At 36.1% G+C, this 16,288-nt stretch overlaps 1 protein-coding gene across 2 annotated transcripts; it reads left to right on the top strand.

Annotated features, from left to right (window-relative positions):
* The first annotated feature begins 464 nt into the window (after window positions 1-464).
* mapkapk2a (MAPK activated protein kinase 2a) lies at window positions 465-16,222 on the top strand. 2 transcript variants are annotated; one of them, XM_008320173.3, is made up of 11 exons: window positions 465-1,301; window positions 9,647-9,786; window positions 13,444-13,508; window positions 13,650-13,729; window positions 13,809-13,935; window positions 14,050-14,125; window positions 14,219-14,343; window positions 14,838-14,923; window positions 15,044-15,124; window positions 15,653-15,838; window positions 16,030-16,222. In XM_008320173.3, the coding sequence occupies exons 1-10, from the start codon at window positions 1,062-1,064 to the stop codon at window positions 15,794-15,796; spliced, it is 1,164 nt and encodes a 387-aa protein (XP_008318395.1). In that variant the 5' UTR covers window positions 465-1,061; the 3' UTR covers window positions 15,797-15,838; window positions 16,030-16,222. The 2 variants fall into 2 exon arrangements, with proteins under 2 accessions (XP_008318395.1, XP_016892464.1); XM_017036975.2 differs by having other exon boundaries at window positions 15,995-16,222.
* Window positions 16,223-16,288: the final 66 nt, after the last annotated feature.

The following is a 16,288-nucleotide window of genomic DNA, read 5'->3' as shown; positions in this document are numbered from 1 at the left end:
CTATGTTCTACGTAATGAAATGTTATCTTAAATACATTTTCGACACACAAACTAGAAAGGACATTTAAAAAGCAAAATTAGGAAAATACATTTAATCCTAATTAAACTAGATATGTATCTGTGTTTTTTGTTGTTGTTTTTACTTTTTTGTTTTTATAAATGTTAAGGTACATTTCTTCGGCGGATTTCTCTTACTTGTCCTTACATTATCCATATAAAATATATGTAAAATCATCAGTATCTAAAACACATTAAACAAATAATCTTTGTCTGTTTCCGAAGGAATGTACCAACCTCTCTGAATATTTTTTTTATTATTTAAAATTTTATATCGGATAGGTTAAAAACAATATTATAATTATAACAATGTTATAATCGAGCTGGACATGAAGCTGTTATCGCGATGTTTGATAACACCGTCATGTCTCCTTCTTGCTCGTGTGTCAGGCCTCCTGTCAGTTTCTGTTTGTTTAACATCCGGTCTTTTCCAGTCGCACTTCTCCTTTAAGCAGAGAAAAAGCCCCGTCCATGACGTCAGCAGTAAAACCTGCTCTATCCGTTGGCCGCTGAACGTAGTTTGGCGTGTTACCGCTGCTGCTGTTCGACTTTTCCCTCTCTTCCTTTACTGTCGACGCATGATTTCGCCGTGTTATATCTTCAGTCGTCAGGGTTGGTGGCCTCGATTTCAAAAGCCAACCCTGTTGCCAATGTATGGGGTGTTTCAGAGAAGTTTCTAAACTGCTGTTTGAGGAACCGGTGAACGGCAGAGATGGATAAGCTAACCGTGAGCTGACTTGTTAGCCGTGAATCCGAGGTCAAGAATAGGCTCGAGCTAGAATGCTAACAGCAAGCTAAGTTAGCAGTTTGTCGGAGAAGGCACTGTTTTTACCCGAAGGTTGAAAGTACTTTGGTTTTTTATTTTTTCATCGGACCTGGCAGCTTCTCCTTGAGTACTTTAGCTAACCCCCAGAGGAGTAGACGCTGCTTGTGGTACAAGAAAGAACCCTAGGATTGTTTTTAAGAGGTGGCTGTTGTACATCTCAGCGCAGACCAGCAAGAGCATGTTCTCTAACGCACAGAACCAACCACTGTTTCCAAACCCGGCAGGGCAGCAGAACTCTGCCGGGCAACAAAATCCAACAGGCCAGTTCCTCCCTTTTAATGCCAGACCCGCTTTACAGATCAAGAAGAACGCAATAACAGACGAATATAAGGTGACCAACCAAGTTCTAGGACTGGGAATCAATGGCAAGGTGCTCGAAATCTTTCAAAAGAAAACTGGAGACAAATACGCACTGAAGGTAGGTTCCATCTGATAAACACTGGGTGAAAGTAGATGTGGTCACAAGTCATATGCAGAAACAGGAAATCCGGGAGTCCTGTTAGAAAATGGGATCCATAATTTCGAAAGAGTCATTTCACTAGTTCTGATGTGAGTGAGAGAGAATGTCTAAAGGACTGCATTCATCAGATGATCCATTTTTTTACAAAACAAACTGCATTGATAGACAAGCCATTACATAATTGGTTTAATATAATAAGTGTTGTTTTTCAACAACATGAATTTTGCACTTCCTGGTGCATTTGTTCATTGATAAAAAGGAAGCAGGTCAACCTTAAATGAAGAAGAGAAGTGGTTGATTTCAACACACAACCCTGTTGCTAGAGAGCTAGAAGCACTGTTATTCATGTGATTTCACATGGCATAAGTTTTACTGCTGAATGCCGCCCAGCTTTCAAAAATGCCTTTTTCTTTTGAAGATGATTAAATTATTGATGCAATTTAACCTGAGTAACTTAAGTAGCGTTCAACTTAATAGAAATTAATGAATATAAAATTGATTTTTAATTTAGGCCTTATTTGGAAACATAGATAGATGATGTAAAATTCGGGCATTCTGTATTGTTGTTTTCCCATTCTATAATCTGAAGAGGATTGATAAGACTTGTTCTTCTGTTTAGTGACATTGGCCTCATATGTTTTGACATTGGCCATATAAAAGCTTAAGTTTCTTTCTTCTCCTTTAGAGAAGTTAAGCAAAATTTACAGTGAAAAAGGAAATGTGAGATGTTTTATCAGTTAAAACATTCTGAGCAATTGTATCAAACACACTGTGTATGTGTCTTGGAAAGAGCAGTTCCCCTGTCATGGCAGGTTTGAACTTTTAATTCCTTTTTTAAAGTAAAGTGGTTAATACTTGTGTTTCCTGTTAAGTCTATTTAGTTTGAATTAAGAAGATTTACCCATGGGAAAAATAAGCAGATGCCCTGTGGCTCATTATTCACAAGGTGACACAGAGTGACGACACTAACCTGTCAGATGTGGTCATATATGAGTAATCTCTTTTCCTGTGGCTTCCTTGGACAACATATTATTTTTAATATTATTTAATTATAATATATTAAATAATATAACTTGATCTTCTTCAAGCTGTGGTGGATTAAATTCAACTGTAAAGCATTGCATGTTCATTAACGAAAGAGTTAGAATGAAAGCTAATGTGAAAGTGTTCAACTTTTCTTTTTGGTTCAACATTATCTCTTAAATCAAATGTTGAGTGTATTTTAGACTAATGCTAAATGCATAAATCATAGAATTGTTTTATATCGCTAAAGTTTTATATTGCTGTGACCACCTTCAGTCTCCACATGTCTTAAATCTACTTGACTAGCCTATAGTTTGCTTTTCCTCGTAAAGTCAAACTCAACTACTTTTTACTTTTTCAGCCCCTTGAGTGATTGATTTTTTTTTTTTTACACCATGCTCTAGCTGTTCACCAAGCAGACAACTATCTCTCTCTTTAATTGTCTTATAAATTCCTGTTTTCACCTCAGTCTTCTTTAATGAAATGGTTCTGTATCCAGGCGAGGCTGTAAAATTGAGTCTGTATACAATTGCAGCTTGTGGAGACTTTTACTTAGATTGATATTGCCATGTATTTAATTTACTCCAAAGTGTGTTAATTATGCCCATGAGTCAACTATTAAGTGTTTAGCTCAAAACGCCTTAAACTGGGGCAAGAAACTGTTGTGGATATAAACAAAGTAGAGAAGACATCTGCACTGTGTAAGCCCCAGTTATAATTTCTGCATGTCGTCAGTGGTCTTTGTGACATAATTGTTGTCTTGACCTAATAAGCTTTTATCCAGGAAGTAAGCAAGCAATCCCAGAAGTTTGTTACAGTGACAGATTTCTTGTAATACTGGTGCACAAAATGAAAGCAATCAGGTACACCTGTGCGTGGTTTGGAGCCTGCAAACTCAGCTCTGTCCATAAATACCAATGTGGATAAACTGGCAGGTCTTGAAAATTGGGCTGTAATTAAGTCAAAGATACCAAACATGAGGCAACCAGTGCCAATCTGTGAGAAACACTAAACTTTCCCCATTACCTTTCAGTCTGCTTGGTTATATGTCAGCATTACAACCCAGTAAGTACCTACAGTGAACTCAGGCCATTTAGTACATTATTACATTACAAAATGACATGGACTGTCATTATATTATATATATATATATATTTTTGATATACTTCTTTTGTGTTCAAAATTATCTTTGAACAGGAAACACATTAAGTGCCGGAGCACAAAGCTCATTGTTATTTAACTGCCGGTTGAAGTTATTATAACTACTTGAATGGCATATTTTCTTAATAGTCATCTGCTGTGTGACATATATAGCTCTGAAAGCAGTAACACTCTTCGTCAAAGTACTTTTTATACACACTGCTTTGAAAAGTCAAACAACACAATTCTTTTTAGGAGTTGCACACAACAAAGAAATATAATTGCTAAAAAAGATAAATCTAGTCAGTAATAACTTACATTTCATGAATCTGTTTCAACTTATTATTTGCAAGACCCTTGGTAAATGCATAGCAAATTATTTTAACAGTAGATTAAATCTGTAGATTGACTTGCCTTAGTAGACACAATTATTCACAATTTGAATAAGCGTGAAAAAAACCCACAGAATGTAGAGAAAAATATGAATAAGAAAAAAAAATTAATTTACTATTTATTTTTTACTACAAATGTGATTCATAACCTGTAGTTTCATGTATTCATACTAACATAATAAATTCTTTACAACAAACTAAGCAGAAACTGCCATTTCCCTATTAACAACTTTAGTTTAAACTCCATCTGTACACTGTTTGTCTGTCAACACAATCTCTAATTGTTTCTTCAGATTTTATTATATGGAACCTTGTATGACTTGTCTGTTGATCCAAGTATGCTAATTATCTTTTTTAATTGGCTGTGCTTGTGAATCCAGGAGATTGTGGGAAAGAAATGAAAATGGTATTGCAAAATAATGTAATTTACTTCAATTAAAAAAAAAAAAAATTCAAATTCAAAAAGTAAATTCTTTAATTTACTGTGTTTACAATGATCAACAGGTTTGTCATGAAAAGAATAATTTCAAAATTCAAATTCAAAATACAAAAACTAACATTGTCGGCCTTCCTACATGAGGCACTATAACAATTGCAAATTACCACTACAAGTATTACAATTTGAGTTTTCTTATTGCAACAAATTGACCAAAATGACAAAAACTATGTGCAAGAACAGGCCATGAAAAACTTGGTCATACATCCTTTGTTGTCTTACAGTAATAGAGTTGTTCTCCATTCTAACAAAACCATCCAGTCTTTCTGATGTAAGTTAGCTACTTCATTTTTGTTAGGTTTGCCAGGTGCATGAACCTGCACTGCAAAAAAAGAAATATAAATGTCATCGCTGTCTTTGCACCTGCCACTGTGTTTTTCCTGTTTGTCACTTAAATAGTTTTAGCTTTTGGTTGCTGTTCATCCCTGACATGACACCTGCCTTGGTTTATTTTTATTTTGTTTGGTCTCACCTGTGACCAGTTGCCTACTTTTAAAACTGCTTTTGAGATTTCTTTTTACACCTTCCCTAAAATGTTCTTGGAAATTCAGAGAAAGGTTATAAAGTAGTAAATTCGTATTAGAATACTAAAACTCTCTACTGTGACTGTGCTGCCTTTTCTCAAAAATAAAAGGTCTTTGTTTAAAATGATCAACCATTTAATATATATCAGAGAATTTGGTGAGGCATTTCTTTGTCAACATCTCAGAGATGTTTAAATTAATTCAGAGATTCAGAGGAAGAGCTTGGTCCGTTCTTCAGTCATCGGTGGAAGGAGGGAAGGAAGGAAGGAAGGAAAAAAAGGGCGTTAGGGTGCGGAAGCTAATAGGTTCTCTTAGCAATGTTTGAGTTATTTCACAGCAGCATTTCTATGAAGTGTTTGTAGTCATAAGACATTCATTTATATCTGGATTCATCCAGATAGAAGTGAATCCCAGTGTGGCTGCTGACTCACTGTGAGGAACCTCTTCTTTGTTCGTAAGGAAAGAAATGATCAGATTTATTTGTAATCTTAAGTATTTTTTAATTTTTACCGACAAATCAGAAAACAGAACTTGATGACCGAACTACAGGACTGTTGTCTAACACTTTTGAATCAATAAATTACCAAAATATTTTGCTGACTGCTGTTGACATAGAATCAGAAATACCTCATCGATAGATAGAAAACTTTCATATAGTCAATGCAGTTAAACATAATGTTTTTTTTTCTTTTTTTACTCATTGCTTAACAAGCTGTGCCTTTAAAACAAATCACTAAGCCTTTCCTAAGATGGAATTTTACGACTAAGTCCAAAAATACTACTTAGACGTAGGTTCAGGTTGTAAACACTCAGACCTGACTGGGAGTTTGGCTTCCCTTTCAGGATGTAAAGCTGAGAACCAGCACCAGTGTTTCCATTATATTCCTTTATGCAAAAAAAAGTAATGCACCAGTCTTCATTTTTCAGCTAAAATTAAATGTGTAAATTATTAAATTAAATAAATCATAACTTTGACCAGTACAGAGATCCATATTAGTCTGGTTTAACAGACTAGTCAAGACTGAAGTAGTCTCTCGTCTTTGTCAGCACTAAAGTTACTTTTATATGACCAATCAATTAATAACAATTTAAAAAACAAAATCATATACTCAGCTTTGACTGTTACTGCATACACATCTACATATTTTTGTTGCCTTTTTACTGTTGCCAAGTATATGATATTGTGGTTGTTCACAGATAAACAAATTCTTACCTGCTGTTGAATAACTTCAGAACACATTTTCTATAGCACATACAGTACATCAATAAAGATCATCACTTCAATAAGGAAGCAGGGTGACTGAAAATTTCTTAATGAAAAATAAGGAAAGAAGTGGGTGTTTTTACCTTCCTGATTTATTTAAATGTTTGATAGTTTTATAGTAATAATACTCATTTATTGTTGAAAAGAGTGTTTTAAGAAGGGTTTTGTTAAACTTTCAGTTGTCAGAGCTCAGGTGAAAAACCTGGTACATTTTGTAATTCTGGCTATAGCAGTGTTAAAATGCTTTTGGAGAAATCACAGCCTATCATTGGCTTCCCTTATCATGTCTCTAGTTCTTTTTTAAACATAATCACAGCCTATCATTGGCTTCCCTTACCATGTCTCTAGTTCTTTTTTAAACATACTCTGCACAATCACGCATGTGAGCACTAACAAGGGTTGAAAGTCATTTTTTTTCACACAATCTTAACCCCTGTCATTTAAAAACAGATGATAAAACGCTGATCTGTAAGACTGTCAAAAGATTCCAAAGGCCTCGGATCCTGTGCGTTCTGTTCATTCTTCCCGTTTGACCTTGTCCCTTAAAATTCTGCACTCCTGGTCAAACAACTATTTTATGTACTTATATGTATATCTTTTACCCTGTATGCTGAAACAGTTCACTTGGATCGAGGTGTTTGTTGTTGAAATTGTTTTCATTTAATCCCTGTATCTCGCAAGGAATATTAATCTTGCATTGTGTTTTCTGTGCAAGTGTCAGTTCCATGTGCAGTACTGCCAGCTTGGAAATTAAATTCCAATTTTGTTTGACCCTTGTCTCTTGTGATGGTGTTGAAGAGCTGGACAAAGCGTTCTTGACAAGGCCTCTATTCTTAAAGTCCTGAGATCTGACTTGATTGTAGGATATGGTTTAATGTTGAATTCTGCCATGGTCATTTAAGAATTTTACAGCCCTATATCTCTCTGAATGTAAAATTGATTTTTTTTTTCTTTCTAATTTGAACATATTGATCCTACACTATGGCTTAGTCAATGAATGACAGGTGGAAAGTGTTTGCTCTTTAAGCCTCCCACCATCCTCCCATTGTCTAGCTCTGGATCTGGTTGCTTTTGTCTTGACTCCAGAGAAAGCATTGTTNCCCCTTAACTCTAACCCTAACCCCTACTGTTTGGCCTCAAAGGGCCAACAACAGATGGGGGTCTAAGTAGCCACACGAGTGCCAGCTGCAGGGGTTGATGTGGGTGTGTTCTAAGTGTTGGTCCTAATCTGCACACGTGACAAAAATATGGCGTGACGTTTTTTTTCAGTGGGGTAATGTTTCTATGTTTAAATTTACTGTCATTATTTTGGGCGTGTGACACAGGCCTGTGTGCATGTCAGCAATCCAACTGTGAGGCTGTTGATGTACCTGTAAATACTCTCGACCTCGAGACCTTATACTACACTTGATACTGCAAATACAGTATAAGTATTTGCATGAAAGCAGAATTCCAAACTGGGAAACTATGATAAATTGATTAATTTAAAACATCGGCGTTTTGTGACCTTTAGAAGAATTGTGTTTTGTTTGGGGAATCTCTGGTTACTCATGATTCACTTCATTTACAACTCTGAGGACAGTGGTTACTATTAACTATTTTTGATGTAAGCATCAGCTTCTAAGACAGGGGGCGCCAGTCGAATGTTATTGTTTTTGAGCTGTGTCTTCAGTTCAGCCATGCTTACTGAACCACTGGCAGCCAGGCTTTGGTTATACTGTCATATTCCATTAGTTGCACTGTTGATGTCACAGACAGCAAAGATTAATTTATTTATTAATTTATATATATATATATATACCTACCTTGTTAAAGATCTAGGCCCTGTTTGTGTGTTTTAAAACTCTAGATTTATTTATTTGTAAGGACACTTGACATTTGACCCAATTTGATTCCTGTAATCCTATTGCTCCAGACTCAACAGTTGGCCACATTTCATCTGTGTCCAGTCCAAGTAACCTACCTTAAAGTGTTGGTGTACATTCTGTCCGCCCTGTGGCATGAGATAGAATGGTGACTTTAGAGTTTCCCAGCCCTTCATTCCTACTGGAAGGGAGCCCACTGTTATGTTGTGACTGTGGGCAGGGATGGAATGTATTACACAATAGAGTGGACAGACGGTTGTTTACTGTCAAAACAACAAGGCTGAATTCTTTCTGTAAACTGACCAACATATTCCTAGAGGTTTGTTTGAGGGAAGTCATCATATTTAATATGAAATGATGAATATCATCACCAGAATCTGAACCATGAATTAGTCAACATAGGACATTGGGTTGTCTTTAACTGTGCCATTTATGTCCATTGCCTGAAAAAAAATTTGAAAAAACATTTCAGTGTTGAGCTCTATTGAGTTTTTTCTCCAGCACAAATTTCTGACTAAAACGTTCTTACTTTTGTGAATACTTTTGAGTCAAATTTTTCATTCCTGTTTGATGTTTGTGTAGGCAAATGATCAGCTCGCTACACTAAAATATATTCAGTACAAAAAAATACTTGTACAGCATTTCTGTTGATAAAATATGTGAATATTGTAAAGTACACAGCTAGTACCTGTAGCTCTACAAATAACTGTACTTAAACTCAATAAAACTTTTATTAAACTTCAATAGGCCTTACATAATGTCTGTGAATGATTATTTCTTCTCTGTTAATTCCACACAAGATCCTGCATATTTATACCTATTCAACAGAATAAAAAGTGTATTGATTACTGAAGTTGGGGTCATTTTTGTGCTATAAGTTCTACGGTTATTCTTTTGTCTGTAGATATTATCCAAACATTTTCTGTAGTTGTATCGAGCCTCAACAATTTTTTTAAATTTAACAACAGCATTTGCACTAATGTGATGTTGCACCCAGAGGGTGTCACTGCCTCATAACCCAATGACGGACGAGACAGTATTGTTCTAACATTCTGCCAGCTGGTGGCAGCACTGCACCTCTGTCTTACTTTACCTCCATCGTATATTACCCCTAATGTTCATTTTCAGGTATACTGTACAAATATAATTATTTCTTTACTAAAACGTTTTTTTGATCAGCCAATTAAATTCAAGCTTTTTCATTCATGAGAAAAAAAATAATATTAAAAGAATATTGGATCATGTAATCACATATATTAATCTTATAAGGGAAGTCAGGGAAAAACCACCGAAAAATGCCAGTCACCCTGAGTCCTTAGGTCTAACGTTAACAATAAAGTCACATGATCTCCTGTCGATTTAAGAAAATCACTGTGCCCTAACAGTGTCTCCATCTGTGTCTTAACACACTCCCTTAGATTCAAAGTCACATACAGTATTTTATTAATGAGATTCAAGATGTATTGGGGGAAAATTACATAATGTAAACAGCATGTTTGTTAATCTCTTTTTTTTGTAAATTTACATTACATTGTCATGTAGTTTACGTTGTCATTTTATCAGACTTGCCCTAAATGCCTTTTTTTTTCTTTCTCACAGATGCTGCAGGATTGTTCCAAGGCTCGTAGAGAAGTAGAGCTCCACTGGAGGGCTTCACCGTGTGCCAACATTGTACGCATCATTGATGTCTACGAGAACCTTTATCAGACTCGGAAATGTTTGCTGATTGTCATGGAGTGGTGAGTGGATAGAATAAACAACATACATACTGTCACTAACTCTCATGTAATAATAACACAACATTGCAAAACTAGAATATGATTATTATATTATTATGATTATAATATTATTTCTTCTTAACTATTAAATTTAGGTACTTTTGCAAATACATAAACTTAGTAGCAGGTATTTATAATAAAAGACTTAAAAGACATTAGGTCTTAGAAAACTATTTCAGAATGTTTGACAGATTTTCTTGTATTTATAAATTCATATTGTTCTCTGACCTTAGGAGAAATTGACCCATTTCTTTTAAACAAGCTCAATATCTTTTCACACCTTTCATTTCCACCCACGACAAATTAATCACTCATACCTTTTGTTTCTGCACATGCATTCATTTGCCATGTGGTTACAGTGACGAGTCAGAGGTAGTGGACCCACTTCCTTTTAACCCGCTTGCAAAATGCTATGTGATAAAAAAAATGCACTGAAACTTCAGGGTGTCCTGGAAGCGTAGGGTTTGTTTGATGACCCATAGCCAGTGGTGCTATGGTAAGCACTCAGTGAGCGTAGCTAATTAACATTTTAAAACCTGAGTTCACAGAAATGCATATCTGTTACAAACCTATTTGCAAACATTATGAGAAATGTGTCTAACTGTTATTATTACAGAACATCCACAGCAGTAACACACATACAATAGTACTACTAATAAAGTACTTTATCTTCAGGAATTTTAATGTCAAATATTACTTTTTGAAAATGAATTATGATTTTGCTGAATATTTAAGTTTTTAGTTGTTTAAATGGATAATGTATACATTTATTTTATAATAAATGTAGTATTTGCTTTAATATTGGTAGATAAAAAACAGACTCAACCACTGCAATTAGTGACTTCAATCAACTAGTCACATTATTGACTAAACAGCACAAAAATGGCTTTTTGCACTAATTAAATTAGTTGCATCATCCTAAACAGTTTAGGAGAATTTGGTGCTCAACAATTTAAATGCTTGAAAATATAATAATTTAATATTCATATATTGCTAGTATGTAAGGAAAAAAAGATGTACAATTTCGTCATATTAAAGTTGAATCATCAGATGACTAATGAAGAAGAGGAAGACCTATAGATTTCACAGTTATTCCACTGAATGCAGCACCAAGCACTTTGCATACATCATGAAGAAATGCTGAAAAAATAATGCAGGTTTAATAATGCATGTATGGACATAGTTTTTAACTTAAACAAATACATGTATGTAAAATTATCTTCAGTTTAAAAAAAAATGACAAAATTGTATTAACAAAGGCAAAGTTTTGCCACATTCAGTAAATGCTTGACTTTATATGGGACTTATATTCACATGTACACAGTATAAATGCGGGTCATCTAATTGTACGTGCAGTAGAGGAGTTTTCACACTGTACAAAAAATGTGTAGGAAAGTGTGCGGCGGCTTGTGAGGGTGGTGGTATCTCCGCTGTGAGGGTGTGAAATGTGTGCAGTTTTTTCATCATTGTCATTAGGCATCTGCTGAGAATTCACATGTCACACCAGGCACTTTCAGAAGCATGGGAGAATTTAGAAGATGGTGTTCAGACCAGTGTGGCTAAAGAGGCTAAACGTTTTGGTCCAACATGTGCTGCCTAAGATTGGAAAAAAAAAAAAAACCCAAAGGGCTGTGTGCAATTACTCAAATTCTTGCACATGCTGCAGATGTTCGTAATGCATAGCATATCAGATTAGAATGAACTACTTTCTGTTTCTTTGTATGCAAAGGGTAAATGATTAATAATGAGAAATTGCAAAGACGAAACTCATATCTATTCCCTCTGTCCTGTGCGTAAAGAAATGGTTATGGTTGTATTGAACATTTAGTCATACCCATATTTGCACACTCATCCTGATCACGATGATTAAGTGAAAGATATCACCTAAAAGCTGAGTTGGATCTTTCTCATGCTATTTTATTAAACTTAAAATTAAAATAAAAAAAAAACATTGCCGTTGTCTTTCTATTTGCAGCAGACCATCAACATCACCATGTCGTCCTTAATGTAACTCACTACATAAATCTGAGTTTTCCTCTTTTGTCTTTAATCTTAACTACAACTTGATCTCCTAACTGCTCAACATTGACAAGACTTATGTCAGTTTTTTTTTTTGTGAGTGCAGAAACCTTTTTTGTTTCAAATGTGCTTCACAAATAAACTTAGATTAGATTGGAAGAAGTGTTTCTGTGACCATCATTTTGAACCCTGTCCATCCTTATCAGTGAAAGTCTCAGCTTGCCCTTTATTACTGATAAAGGAAAGGGTTTTGTTTTGAGGTCAACACTCACACTGAGTAATCAGTTTTTCTAGAGAAATGGGCTGTTCAGCTTGAGGTACTACTTCCTTGTTCAAAGGAATCGGACCAGAGAGATTCGGAATAAAGTGACGTCCTTTATACCACGCTTATGTCTCTGTACACTTTGACTGCAAGTAGAGGTTTTCAGTTCATATTAAACACCGAATTCTTCAGATCTGTCAATTCAGAAAATTATAGTTTTACACACTAAATCAAAATATTTACAGCTCATCTTCATATTTTAGAACCTGAAAAAGAATATTTCTTTTTTTAACAAGATGATTGTTAAATTGGTCGTTGAAAAAAGTTTTTGCAAACTTTTAAATGCCGTATTAGATTTCTTATGTTAAAACCTGCAAACATTTCTTCTCCTATGAGATTTAAAAAAAAAGAAATCATTGACAACGTGGTGTTAGATGCGTTAGCCGTTTTTGGCTAATGTGCTAATGATTGTGCTGCAGTACAGGAGGAACAATCTAAATTGATTTAATAAACTAAAAATATAATCTCAATTAGGGATGATATAGATCATGCAGATTATGGAGAACTTGGGCACAAAGAGATGCTCAAACTCAGGTGTTTTCTGTTGAAATGAATCTTAAATGAGAGACGTGCGCTACTTGTTGTAGGCTCAGCTTTGTTCATTACCGTGACCTTGGGTGACTCAGAAACTTTGGATATGTTCACACATTAATCAGCCGTTGTTGTCCACAACAAGACCACAACAACTCATCAGTAAACCGCTCGGCATCCCTTTCCTCATAAAACCACAAGGTTACATTTCACACAGCAGAGGAAGAGGAAAAGGTCTACACCTCATTTGGTTTCCTGTACAAAAACACCATGCAGTCTTGGTTCAACCAGGGATTTCACATCATCTGCAGCATCAGATTTAAGACAGAGGTTCCTAAGCTTTTTTGGCCACACACTTGCTTCTATATCCCAACTGGGTTGATGCATCCCCAATTCATCTCACCTTTGAGGGGAAAAAAAGAAATGCACCAAGCTTTCTGGTAGTGGCAGCATGTTTAATCATGTTCAAATGGTACACATATAACATGCATATATATATAGCTTCAATTTATTCATCTATTAAAATGTTAGATTTCTGTACTACATTTTACAAAGGAAATGTTGATACAGATGTTTTTATTGTAGATTGTGCACCTCTACAGCAAGGGGGAGCTTTGGGAATCCCTGAAACAAGACATATGCAAAATGTTAGTGTAATGTGATAGAGTGGATGGATGAGAAGTGTCTTGCTTCAGACAGAAGTATCTTTTCACTAATCCTAAAACCAAAACTTTTTTTTTTTTCAGTATGGACGGTGGAGAGCTCTTTAGTCGTATCCAGGATAGAGGTGACCAGGCTTTTACAGAGAGAGGTAACATGCATGTTTTAATGAAAGTAAATACTGCATACATCTAATAGTGCCCTACTTTGACAACCTGATCTGATCCTACGTTTGTATATGGTATGATGTATGGCTCCGAGTCTCACAGGGGTTTTTTCTTCTTTATATCAGAGGCGTCTGATATTATGAAAAACATAGGCGAAGCCATACAATATCTCCATTCAGTCAACATTGCACACAGAGACGTCAAGGTTTGTGCCATATATAAAGTACAAACTTTTCCTTGTACCTTTTTGTTCATATCTTGATGAAAACAACATCTCCCTGCAGCCGGAGAATTTACTGTATTCCACACAGAGGTCCAGTGCTCTGCTCAAACTGACAGACTTTGGCTTTGCGAAGGAAACCACCTCACACAACTCACTAGCTACTCCCTGCTACACGCCCTACTACGTCGGTAAGAATTAAAAGTATACATTGTATTCCCTGTACTTCCTATTTAGTATTAAATACAACTCCTTACCATTTCTCCGTTCTTTTGATCATTACTTTTTCCGCTCTTTTTCCCCAGCTCCAGAGGTTCTGGGTCCTGAAAAATATGACAAGTCATGTGACATGTGGTCACTGGGCGTCATTATGTATATCTTGTAAGAAATGTTGAAATTTGAATGTTTATCCTCTGCCACAGGCTAGAGTTTGTTCTTGTAGTAATGAGTACTACCCTGTTCCACCTCCTTCAGGTTGTGTGGTTACCCTCCCTTTTATTCCAACCACGGTCTAGCCATCTCTCCTGGGATGAAGAAGAGGATAAAGATGGGCCAGTATGAGTTCCCTAACCCTGAATGGTCTGATGTGTCAGAAGAAGGTAATGTAGTCAACATAACGGTGTGAAAGAATTGCAGACATTGCGATAATAAATAGATTTATTGTGGTGTTTATCTTGATTTGTCTGTCTCATCTGTGAAGTGTCAGAAAAACAAGATTTTGTCAGGAAATGAATAAATGAGTGTCGTATATGAATCTTTGCTACATAAAAGAGGGGTTCGAGCCGGGAAATAACAAATAGGAACAGCACCACTGCAATAACGTTCCATAACGTCTGCACCTTGATGTGCAAAACAAGCAAATCATATCTTTCTGACCGGGAAACTGAAACTAACTGATTGTGTTGCTTCCGTCAGTCAAGTTCTTAACAACAGAAAGTGATTGGCTCTGTTGTAAATGTCAGTGAGTCGATGGGCTTATATTTACTTATCTCAGTGCTGGATTAGATAAAATGCTTCTTGTAATGCAATATAAATCTCGATCTTAAATATAATTGTGTAACGTCTGTCACTGTTCTTTTTTTTTTTTTTGCAGCTAAACAACTGATTAGAACGCTCCTCAAGACGGAGCCAACCCAAAGGATGACAATTACAGAGTTTATGAATCATCCATGGATTAATGTAAGAGCCAGTTCTCTACTACACTTTGACCTTGACCTTTTTTTTTTCCATCTCCAGCCTTTCAGGCCAGTAACACGGCAACACTGACATTTTTATGTGTGCGTTTGTTTCTTTGTAAAGCAATCAATGGAGGTTCCTCAGACCCCACTTCACACTAGCCGTGTCCTCAAGGAGGAAAAAGATACATGGGAAGACGTCAAGGTAAGACCTGTTAGAAACGTGTAGTGTAGCAACAAGGGAATGTTAATGTATGCAGTGATACTGCAGTTGTACAGCCATTTTAATGTGATGAGGCGACAGTGTGAGAGGAGAGTAAGGACCAAGCCAGTTTCTTGTTCAAACTGCCCTGAAGGGCTGTTCAGTTATGGAGAAATACTGACGAATATTTTGGTTGATATTGGAATCAGGATTACTTAACACGAGTACTCCCTACAGAGTATATAAATAAAATATAAAACATGTGAAATATACATTATAATATAAATGAAATACCAATAAAATATTTTTTTAAAATTAAAAAGGCATCACCATGAATGATACCATGACAAAAAATAGAATCCGGTTATTTAGGCTATAAGATCTGGTCTGTTGTTACACAGAGTAAACTGTGAACATACACAGTAGATGCTGGCAGTTCTGCTGGTAGTTTGTGATCAAACTGTACCACAAAAAACTAAAAAGACTAGTTTAGAGAAGAAAGTGTCTCAAAGGCCTCTCTCCACATTTCAGGAGGAAATGACCAGCGCACTGGCCACGATGAGGGTCGACTACGAGCAGATCAAGATCAAGACGATTGAGGACTCCAGCAATCCGCTGCTAACGAAGCGGAGGAAGAAAGCCAGTAGCGCAAACCCCCAGTCTGCCGCACACTGAGAGACACGCGTGTGCATGCATGCACAAACGGAAAAAACACAGGTTGTAAAAAGGAAGCAATAATTTGTCTACACACAGTCTGCATTGCATGGATTTCTCAGTGTTTTGATTTTAATGGCAAATTCTAATGTTTTTTAAAGAGTGTTTGTTTTTATTACTCTACCATTTTAACAAACCGTCTTCATTCTGCTCCTGCAGAGGGGAGTGTGTTGATCTGTGTTTGTGCTCCACAGAAGAGATTAGAAGGAGAGGAGGCGGAGTCAGTGGGACTTCTCACCTGTCCTTCCCCACATATCAGGTCGTCTGCTCAGAAGGGCTTGAATGTTTGATCAGGACGTGAAGCCTTAGCATTAGCGGTAGTTGTTACCCCACAGCCATGTACTAGCTCTAGCCCCACACCTGTGAATGTTAAATGAAATGGCTATATCCAAAAAACAGGAGGGAAGTTTTACTTTTGATACATGGAAAGTAAGCCAGTATATTTGAACTGAC

This window comes from Cynoglossus semilaevis, chromosome 11, assembly GCF_000523025.1.
Source record: "Cynoglossus semilaevis isolate Cse_v1.0 chromosome 11, Cse_v1.0, whole genome shotgun sequence".
Classification (NCBI taxonomy): Eukaryota; Metazoa; Chordata; class Actinopteri; order Pleuronectiformes; family Cynoglossidae; genus Cynoglossus; species Cynoglossus semilaevis.
The sequence above is the reverse complement of the archived record's forward strand: the minus strand, read 5'-3'. Positions and strand labels throughout refer to the sequence as shown.